The 10,488-nt window shown below is 51.5% G+C and overlaps 1 protein-coding gene across 7 annotated transcripts in view; it reads left to right on the plus strand.

The window, feature by feature from the left end:
- VPS37C (VPS37C, ESCRT-I subunit) overlaps positions 1-8,942 on the plus strand; it is a 28,063-nt gene extending 19,121 nt beyond the window's left edge. For all 7 annotated transcript variants that reach the window (XM_003802698.3, XM_023508529.1, XM_023508526.1 and 4 more), the window contains 3 exons: positions 4,655-4,826; positions 5,599-5,681; positions 6,651-8,942. In XM_003802698.3, coding sequence (XP_003802746.1) covers positions 4,655-4,826; positions 5,599-5,681; positions 6,651-7,379 — 984 coding nt within the window. In that variant the 3' untranslated portion in view covers positions 7,380-8,942. The remainder of the gene's footprint in view (positions 1-4,654; positions 4,827-5,598; positions 5,682-6,650) is intronic.
- Positions 8,943-10,488: the final 1,546 nt, after the last annotated feature.

The following is a 10,488-nucleotide window of genomic DNA, read 5'->3' on the forward strand; positions in this document are numbered from 1 at the left end:
GGTATGTCCTGCTGCCCAGGCTTCCTTACTGTCTCCAGCTGAGCTCCTTCAGTGAGGCTGTGAAGCAGAGCCTGTCTTGCTTAAGCTCAAGGGCCACTCAGCTGGTTACGTAGTCTGTCAGTGCTGTCAGGCGTTGCATGTACCTGGCACAGGTGCTGGGCAGAGTGCAGGTCTTCCTTCCATCACATACTGCGCACCAAATGTTTTTTGTCTCTGCCATGAGTGCATTGTCATGGGAAGCCCAAGACCTGCTTCCAAAGTGCACAGAGCTGAGCAGGCTGATCCCCGGTGGAGTGTAGGCTCACTGGACATGTTAGCAGAAGCCACCGCTTAGGAGGAAGGCAATCTGACGTGCAGCCGTGCCTGCCTAGTCGATTAGAATTCTCCAAGGGGAAAAAGTACTCAATGGATCAGACAGGAACTCAGCAGGGCAAGCTACCCAGACTTTCAAAAAATCTCTAACTAGCTTTTCTACCGTGGGCTATAAAGCAATGATCGAGTCACTGAGCGATTGTGGGAAGAGACAGGAGCTTGTTTAGTTTGGGGCATAGATGCTGCTTGGAGACAAGAAAGTTGTCAGAGGCCATTTGTCCATGTAACAGAGTATGCACGGTGGTGTGGGGTGTCAGAAATGTCTTATTGACATCTTTTCAGTGACTGTCGGAAGAATTCATAGTGAACACCTCTTAGGAGGAAGGCAACCAGACAAGCAGCTGTGCCTGCCCAGTCGATATGAAATCTCTGAGGGAAAAAATACTCACGTGGATCAGACAGGAACTCAGCAGGATGAGCTGCCCAGACTTCCAAAAAAACTCTGACTAGCTAGAAACAGGTTTTTTTGTTGTTGATACAGTAAATATTTATGGGGTGCATGTGATTTTTTTTTTTTACATGTGTAGAATGTTTACTGATCAAGTTAGGGTATTTGGGGCATTCCTTACCTGGATCAGTGGTCCCAAGCCTTTTTGGCACCAGGGACCACTTTCATGGAAGACAATTTCCACAGCTGCTGGTGAGAGGTGGGGTCAGGGGATGGTTTAGGTCACAGGGGTCCTCAAACTTTTTAAACAGGGGGCCAGTTCACTGTCCCTCAGACTGTTGGAGGGTCAGACTACAGTTTAGGCAGTGGTGGCAAAAACACCTGCAGGCCAGATAAATGTCCGAGGGATAACACATGGGCGGGCCACATGTGGCCCGTGGGCCGTACTTTGAGTATGCCTGGTTTAGGATGTCTCAAGCACATTACATTATTGTGCACTTTATTTTTTATTTTTGTCACCCTGGGTAGAGTAGCATGGCGTCATAGCTCACAGCAACCTCAAACTCTTGGGCTCAAGTGATCCTCTTGCCTCAGCCTCCTGAGTAGCTGGGATTACAGGTACTGGCCACAATGCCTAGCTATTCCTATCTCAGGGTGGGCAAGGGACTTGAAAAGAAATTTCTCTAAAGAAGACAGGCGCATGGCCTACAGATATATGAGAAAATGCTCACCATCCTTAATCATCAGAGAAATACAAATCAAAACTGCTTTGAGATATCACCTAACTCCAAAGAGTAGCCCATATCACAGAATCCCCAAACCAGAGATGTTGGCATGAATGTGGAGAAAAGGGAACAGTTCTACACTGCTAGTGGGAATGCAAACTAATACGTTCCGTTTGGAAAGACGTCTGGAGAACACTTAGAGAACTAAAAATAGACCTGCCATTTGATCCTACAATTCCTTTATTAGGTATATACCCAGAAGACCAAAAATCACATTACAACAAAGTTATTTGTATCAGGATATTCATTGCAGCCCAATTCATAATTGCTAGGTCATGGAAGAAGCCCAAGTGCCCATCGATCCATGAATGGATCAATAAACTGTGGTTATATGTGCACCATGGAATATTATGCAGCCCTAAAGAAGGATGGAGACTTTACCTCCTTCATGTTTACATAGATGGAGCTGGAAAAAGTTCTTCTTAGCAAAGTATCTCAAGAATGGAAGAAAAAGTATCCAATGTACTCAGCCCTATTATGAAACTAGTTTATAGCTTTCATATGATAGCTATGACCTAATTATAGCTTAAGAATATGGAGGGGGAGTGGAGAGGAGGAGGATGGATTGGTGGAGGGAGGGTGATTAGTGGGATCCCCTCTATGGTTTATCTTACAAGGGTACAAGTGAATCTTTCTAAAAGTAGAATATAAACGTCTTAACACAACAACTAAGAAAATGACTTGATGGTTATGTTAATCAGTTTGATGAAAATATTTCAAATTGTATATGAAAACACCACTTTGTACTCCATGATTGCGTTAATGTACACAGGTATGATTTAACTAAAAAAAAAAAAAAAAAAGGCAAAACACAGTGCCCAGCTGTTTTTAGAGACAAGGTCTCGCATTTGCTCGAGCTGGTCTCAAACTCCTAAGCTCAGGCAGTCCACCCACCTCGGCCTCCCAGGGTGCTAAGATTACAAACATGAACCACCATGCCTGGCTCAATTTCTATTATTATTACATTGTAATATATAGTGAAATAATTATATAGCTCACCATATTGCACCATCAGTGGGAGCCCTGAGCTTGCTTTTCTGCAACTAGACGGGCCCACATGGAGGCTATACGAGATAGTGACAGGTGAAGCTTCGCTTGCTCATCTGCTGCTCACCTCCTGCAATTTGGGTCCCAATGGGCCATGAACTGGTACTGTGTGGTCAGGGACCGCAGACCTGGAGTCATTAACATCTCTTTGTGTTGGGAACATTTCAAGTCCTTTATTCTAGCTCCTTTGAAATAAACATACTTTGTTGCTAACTGTGGTGACCCTAGTTTTTTGTCACACATTGGAACTTACTCCTTCTGTGTTCGTTAACCCATCTTCCAGAGAAAGATTTGCAGAGGCTGTGAGAGAGGGAGCAGAAATGGGAAGGGCAAGATTTAGGGTAATCTACACTGAAGATTTATTGGTTCAGACTCAGGGCAATGGCAGCATACATGAGGGCTCTGTGGGGGGTGTCTGAGCAGGAGGACTTCACTCTGTGTCAGCCAGGCAGAAAAGCAAAGCTTCCATGGCTAATAATAATTGGATTAAACTCAGAGTCTCTGTGTCTCTAAGTCAGCATGCTTGTCCAGTAGCTGGAGAGGTGTTTGTGGCAGGAAAACAGACACCCAGATGTTGGGGCAGCATGTCAGGACTCAGCAGCATGGGATCTAGCTGGACAGACCCTGTAGTCCCTGAGCCTAGTGTGGCCTGGTCTATGGAGGTGCTGGGCATGGAGCTATGGCACCCTCTTCCCAGTCTGGAGCATGGAGAACAGGCTGTGGGTCTGACCTGGATGCAGGATCAGAGACTATGCAGCTGAAATCAGGATGGCAGGCTTCCCCAGAAGCCCCCTCTTCCTGTGCCTGGTGGGGGATAAGCCAGCCTGGCTTGTCTGTCATGTGCTGACCATGGCAGAAAAGCTACATGGTATAGGGCCACTGGCTCTGAGTTGGTCTTGCCAAGCTGTGCCCTGCACCCCACGGTGGATGGTGAGTCCTTTGTTCTGATGCCACGTGGTACTGTCAGTGTATTGTCAGCAGTATCTCAATGTCATGGGTCAAACTCTTTAGCCCTCCTCTCAGTAAAGAGGACTCTTTGGCAAATGTATAGGGCATCAGGTCACAGGACAGCTGGACAAGGTTCTGTGGCTTCTGCAGCACCAAAGAGCCTAGGGCAAAGTGCTGCTTAGCTTGGGGAGGTGTTTTCAGTGAGTGCATCCAGGGGTGTGTCCAAGGTTGGACACAAGCTGTTGGCTCATTGTATAGCTTCTTTGAGGGACACATATGTGGCCCAGGAGGCAGGGATGTGTCTCTCCTGAGTCGGTGTCATGGGCTTGGCCAGGGCCCTAGCTCTCTCACCTTTTCAAATAAGTTTGTTTGGGGGCTTCACTGCATATCCAGCCTGTGGGTCTGGCCTGGGCTACCTCTTTACCATAGTAGGTCTCTAAATCTCTTGACCCTGTAGCTTGGGGATAAGTGATCTGGACTTCTGGTCCCTTCCCTCCTAAAAAGCTCTGACTTTTTTCTTTTTTTTTGAGAATGAGTCTCACTCTGTCACCCTGGAGTGCTATGGCATCATATCTCACAGAAATCTCAAACTCCTGGGCTCAAGCAATCCACTTGCCTCAGTCTCCTAAGTAGCTAGGACTACAGGAGCCTGCCACATGCCCAGCTAGTTTTTTTATTTTTAGTAGAGATGGGATCTTGGTGTTACTCAGGCTGGTCTTGAACCCTTGAGCTCAAGTGATGGGCCCTCCTTGGCCTCCCAAGGAGGGAGCCACTGCTCCTGGCCAGCTTTGACTTTCTCATATAAAATGGTCCACCCCCTCCTCTGCAAACCCCATGTGGGCCTTAATGGTGTGGCTTTGGGGGACCTGTTGACCTTCAGTGCCAGTTTCCCATGTGTATCCACCTCCTAGACAGTCAGGGGTTAAGTGAGATGCCTGGGGCAGAGTGCTTTGCTCAGGGTTGGGACCCAGGTCTATCTGACTGTAGTTAAAGGCTGAGTATTTTCATGGCTTCTCCAACATAAGCCATGAGTCACTGAAGGCCCTGGCCCAGCCCGCTGGGAGATGCATGGTGGTGTGGGTTGTCCTGATGGTCTGTTATCGTACCCTTTCAGGTTCAGGACTTGCAGCTAGAACGGGAGATGGCACTGGCCACCAACCGAAGCCTGGCTGAGCAGAACCTGGAGTTCCAGAGTCCCCTGGAGATTGGCCGCTCAAAGCTCTCTGACAAATACCAGGAGCTCTGGAAGCTTGTGGAGCGGTGCCAGGAGCAGAAGGCAAAACTAGGTGGGCAGCAGCCCTGGGTATGTGCGCTGGGAAGCTCCGCTGCTGACCTAGGGGGCGAAGGGCAGATCCGCTCCCCTTCCCAGGAGGGCAGAGGGCCCACAGTTCCTGAGAGTGTGTTCTGGGCCCAGTGCCAAGTGCTTTATATATATATTTTTCCAGAGTAGCTGTAAAAGGGTAGGTACTATTGTTGTTCCCATTTTATGGATGAGAATAATAAGGCCCAGAATAATAATAATAATCTCTCTTGAAGAGAGATTCAAGAACTGGGCTAAGCTTACCCAGCTAGAAATAGGAAGAGTTGCGATTTGAATCCAGAGAGTCTTCATCCTCTGCTGCTGCTGCTCCATCAGCCAGCTCAGCTTTGTGCTCACCAGAGCTGGTCTCACTGGTGTCCCAGGACCTGCCATCTGGGAACATGGGAAGGGCTATGACAGTGAGGGAGCCTGATGTTCACATGGGTTAGGAGACTTTACCTGTGAGATAGGATGGGCTCTGGGTCAGGTCATTTGGGCTCTGAAGCCTATCCCAGGCTGGCACAAGGGAGGCTGCTCAGCCAAGTTCTGGGCTGGGCTGGGGTCAGTCAGGCTCCAGTCTGCTCGGAAAGGTGATCCAAGGGAACTGGACCAAAAGCACCAGCGGGCCCACCTCACAGTCCCCAGGTGGTGGCTGTGTCTTGATGCACACAAAGCTGAGTACCTTTCCTGAAATCCTGGCTTCAACACTAAATCAGGAAGCACTTTTGAAATGTCACCCTTTCTGCCCTCCCTTCCAGAGAAGTTCTCTTCAGCACTGCAGCCAGGGACGTTGTTAGACCTCCTGCAGATTGAAGGTATGAAGATTGAAGAAGAGTCTGAGGTGAGATGCTGAGTTGATATCACTTTGCCCTGGATAGGGCATTGGACCCTGGAGTAGGAGCCCTTGTGAGGGGCAGTGGATTACTGCAAAGCATGAGACAGGAGAGCTTTTGTAAATGGCAAAAATGAAGGACACCTTGAGTCCCAGGGGAGGCCTTTTTAGATGCAAATAACAGGTACCCAGTCCCACTAGCTGAAGCTGAAGTGGGTGACAGGGGGCGAGGCCCCAGGCAGCTTGCAGAGCAGGGGCTCCTGAGGGACTGAAGCCAGGCCTCCCCTCCCTGCTTCCTGCCCGCCTCTGGGGGTTCTTCAGTCTCTGTGGGAAGACTGGCTCTCTTCACTTCTCTGTGCTCTGGTGAAGGAAATTTCCAGGGCTGCTTAGCCCCTTGGCTAGTGTCCGTCCACGTGTGATGCACACACATGCAGTGGCTATTATGGGCCTGACATAATGCTAGGGACAGTGACCAGGACAGATATAGTTCTTGTCCTCAGGGAGCTAACATTCTAGTTGGGGAGATGGAGCATGTGTAACTGTCAGCAGTGGCAAGGGTATGAAGAAAAATCCACAGATGGTGGGGCAGCATCTGTGGCTTAGTGAGTAGGGCACTGGCCCCATATACTGAGGGTGGCGGGTTTGAACCCAGTCCTGGCCAAACTGCAACAACAACAAAAAATAGTTGGGTGTTGTACAGGTGCCTGTAGTACCAGCTACACAGGAGGCTGAGGCAAAAGAATCGCTTAAGTCCAAGAGCTGGAGGTTGCTGTGAGCTGTGACACCATAGCACTCTACTGAGGGTGACAAAGTGAGACTCTGTCTCTAAGAAAAAAAGAAAGAAAGAGAAATGCACAGAGGGGCCCAGGGAAGGGTAGGGTGTTCCTGATGTGGGCCTGAGGTAGGAACCCTGACCTGGTGGAAAGCGGGAGACCTCAACCCCAGTAGGCCCTTGTCACCACACCTTATGTCTTCTAGGCAATGGCTGAGAAGTTTCTGGAGGGCGAGGTGCCCTTGGAAACATTCCTGGAGAACTTTTCCTCCATGAGGATGCTGTCCCACCTGCGCCGAGTTCGCGTGGAAAAGCTCCAGGAGGTGGTGAGGAAGCCCAGAGCGACCCAGGAGCTGGCTGGTGATGCCCCTCCTCCGCGCCCGCCACCTCCACCTCGCCCAGCCCCCCAATCAACGCCTCCTGTGGCCGAAGAACTGCCGCCACAGCCACCACCATCATCCGCCATGCCTCCCTACCCTTTGCCCTACAGCCCAACCCCAACCATGCCTGTAGGCCCTACCGCCCAAGGCTCCCTGCCACCAGCCCCTTTTCCTGTGGTGACCCAACCCTCATTCTATGGTGGACCTCTGGGCCCCCCTTACCTGGCAGCCCAGTCAGGACCCAGGGCCACTGCAGGCTATTCCTGGTCCCCACAGAGGAACATACCACCCCGGCCAGGCTATCCCGTGGCCCCAACTGGTGCTTCTAGCCCCGGGTACCCCATGGCAGGGAGCAAAGCCCCTAGTTCTGGTTACCTTCAGCAGTCCCCGTACCTCCCAGCAGGAGGAAAACCTCCCTACCCAACGCAGCCCCAGCTTCCCGGCTTCCCCAGACAACCCCAGCCCTCACTCCCGGCTCAGCCCCCGTATCCTACTGGGCCCGCCCCTCCCTATGGGTTTCCACCACCTTCAGGGCCTGCCTGGCCCCGGTATTAGACACACTCAGGGTCTGTGGCCCCTCCCTGCTCCCACCTCTACTGCAGCCTTTGGCCCACCTGTTGCAGAGGCTTAAGGGGAAACTAGAAGTGGACTTGTGTTGGCACGTGGAGGCCTTGGAGGGACCCAGCTGAAAGGTGCCAGGCAGTGTGACCAGGTGGGCTGAGGCAGACAGCACAGCACTTGCGGGCCTTCTGTTCAGTGGTTGTCCTGGGTGCTCCTCCTTTCTGTGACTGGCTGTAGCATTTCTGGTGCTAGCCAGGCTGGCAGCCCAGCACCTCTCTGGTGTGCGTGTGAGTGTATGCACATGTCTGTGAACATCTGTCTGTCCCTGCACTCAAGGCTGTCTGAACCCGGTTATCTCGGTGATGAGGTGGCCCTGGGTTTCTGGCCCTGCTCACCTCCTTACTCTCCATCGGGATTTGGCATCTTTGACATAGGCATCCCCAGGGGGTGCAGCTCTGTGTGTCTGCCTAGTCCATTCAGGGTTGGTCTGCCCCATGCACCGTGGGAAGGATCAGATTGGAGGGAGAAAACAGAGTCATGAAAAACAATGATTTTTGAGTTCTCTAAAGCCATAATTTAACTCTAATAGCTGGTGTCAGACAAACTTGTCCTGTGTGCTATTTGAACGGCAGCAGCACAGTGCAGGGAGGAGGCTGGGAGGTGTAAGGGCTGACCCCAGGCCTTGCTTGCACTGCTTGGAGAACCCTGGGGCTGCTTTGGGTCTCTGGCTGGAGAAAAGAAGTAACTATCACCTAGGAGACTGAATTGAGGTCCCGTTGGGGTGATTTAGGAGTAGGAGACTGGGTCACCTCCCCAGCCACCCTTCTCTCTTGGGCCCTACACTTGGGGTTGACTTTTCCTGAGGTCCACCCATCTGTCCACTCCTTTAGTGCCTTGAACCTCGTTCACAGCAGCCCCCTTCCTCCACCCCATCCTCCAGTTCCTGCAATGTAATTCTCCCCAGCCCCCAGTACCTCTTCTGAGACAGACATCAAAAGACTTCCTAACAGTAACTTCCCAGTGGTGCTCTCTGAAACACCATCACTACATTGGGGGCGGTTTCTTTGCACCTCTCGTCTTTAGGATATAAAGGGTGGGGATTGTGACTCTGTGTCACATGCATCCCCAGTGCACTGTGGGGATTTAGCATGTTCAGTAATGAGAATGACAGCAATAGACCAAAGGGGATGTGATAGTGAAGCATTAACTTGGTGGTTCCCGGTATGAACCAGGTCTCAGGGCAGAGCCTGGAGCTGCTATCGGTTGGGAAATTGTATGTGCCTTGAAATGTCTACTACCTGAAGCCCCAGCATCGGTGGGCCTGGGGGTGCTGGGGCCCAGGAAGGAAACATAACCTCCTGGTGCCTGCCCCCTCCCTGTGCCATCAGTGGGTGTGCATGATACTAGAGCAGTGCTGCCGGTTTATTACCACCCGTACTTGTATCTCCTAAGTTATTTATAGAGAAGCCTCTAATGGACTGTACTGGTTCAAGTGATGAACTGGATGAACGATCACCTGTATGTTTGTATAATTAATTGCCATAATAAACTTTGATGAATTATGTGTGGTGGTGTGGCCCTGCTGAGTTTGAGAGGTGACAACATGGCTGCGTGCTGGGGCCTTGATTTCTTCTGAGGCCTTCAGAACTGTGCCCTACTGAAGGGCCTCTGAGATTCTTGTCCACAAAGTATCACCTGTCTAGGTGTCGTCCCTCACCTGCTTCTCTGCCCCAGGGCTTGGCTCTTAGAATTCCCAGTTCTTCTCCTGCTCTTGTGTTTTTCTTAGCCATTTTTTTGGCTGCTGTGTCCTAGACCTAGAGCTGCGGCATGCAAGGCCACGGGTACCAGCAGGGGGCATCCAGTCCTCAGCCTGGCATGGGAGGTGCCTGTATTCCTGCCACACGTGCAGGCAGGCAGGATGTCCATATGTCCATCTTCTTTTTTTTTTTTGAGACAGAGCCATGGCTTCACTGCTCACAGCAACCTCTAACTCCTGGGCTCAAGTGAGTCTCCTGCCTCTGCCTCCTAAGTAGCTGGGACCACAGGTGCCCGCCACAACACCCGGCTATTTTTTTTTTGTTTGCAGCCATTATTGTTGTTTGGGGGGTCCGGGCTGGATTTGAACCCGCCACCTTAGGTGTATGTGGCTGGCCTCTTAGCTGCTTGAGCCACAGGCGCCGAGCCAGGATGTCCATCTTCTAACCTGGCATTGCATGGCATAGTCAAAGAGGCTGCGGGCCAGACACTGGCTGTGGCACCAGCATGTTTTCTGCGCTGGCCCAGTTTGCATCCCTCCTAGTGTCGCCCTGAGAGCTCTGCTGCTGAGCTGGTTCTCCCGAGGCCTGGGAGGGCGTCTGCAGCTTCAGCAGAAGGCGAAGTGACTATGTGGCATGTTCAGTAATGAGGGAGACTTTGAGGGAGTTGGAAGACCAGGCTTCTAGCAGACCCTCTGCCTTTCCTTCTCTGCACAGTGACAAGGGCAGCCACCCACACACAATGCCCAGAAATACCCAGAACCATTAATATTGAATACTCACATGGTGTTGTGTGCATTATCTCCTTCAGTCCTCTCAAAACCTTTTATTCTCAATTTAAAAGGTGGGGGGAACCATAGGGCAGGTGGTTCAGTGACCAGGGTGCACAGCCTGGGGGCAGAGGCTGGGCTTGGCCCTAGGTGCCCTGCCGCTGTAGTGCCAGAAGTCCATCCCCAGGACACACCTGAGAGTCACCAGGCTCCAGTCTGTCCTCATCCAGCTCCTCCAGCTCTGCAGCAAGAGGCCCTTTTACTTTGCCCTGGCCTTGCCTTGCAAATATCCAGAACTCAGGACATAAGACATGGGGGAAAGCTGGAAGCAACTTGGCTTTGTAGGAACAAGCTGCAAAGCTCACTCTGGGTGTACAGTTAAGTCACTTGCTTTGGGCTTGCGCCAGAGTGGTATTGGGAGAACTGAGGGGCTAAGAAAGGACTGTCCCGCGCTGCCTCAGTGGTCGGGTTGCTCAGTGAGTGGGTGGGAGGGGGCTCTGCTCGTCCTTGCAGGAGGCCAGGGTGCAGGAATCACAGCAGGGCACCTTCCACACTGTGGGGGGGGGGGCGGTGGGGGGA

Source organism: Otolemur garnettii, unplaced genomic scaffold (genome assembly GCF_000181295.1).
Source record: "Otolemur garnettii isolate 467f Iridium unplaced genomic scaffold, OtoGar3 scaffold00254, whole genome shotgun sequence".
NCBI lineage: Eukaryota > Metazoa > Chordata > Mammalia > Primates > Galagidae > Otolemur > Otolemur garnettii.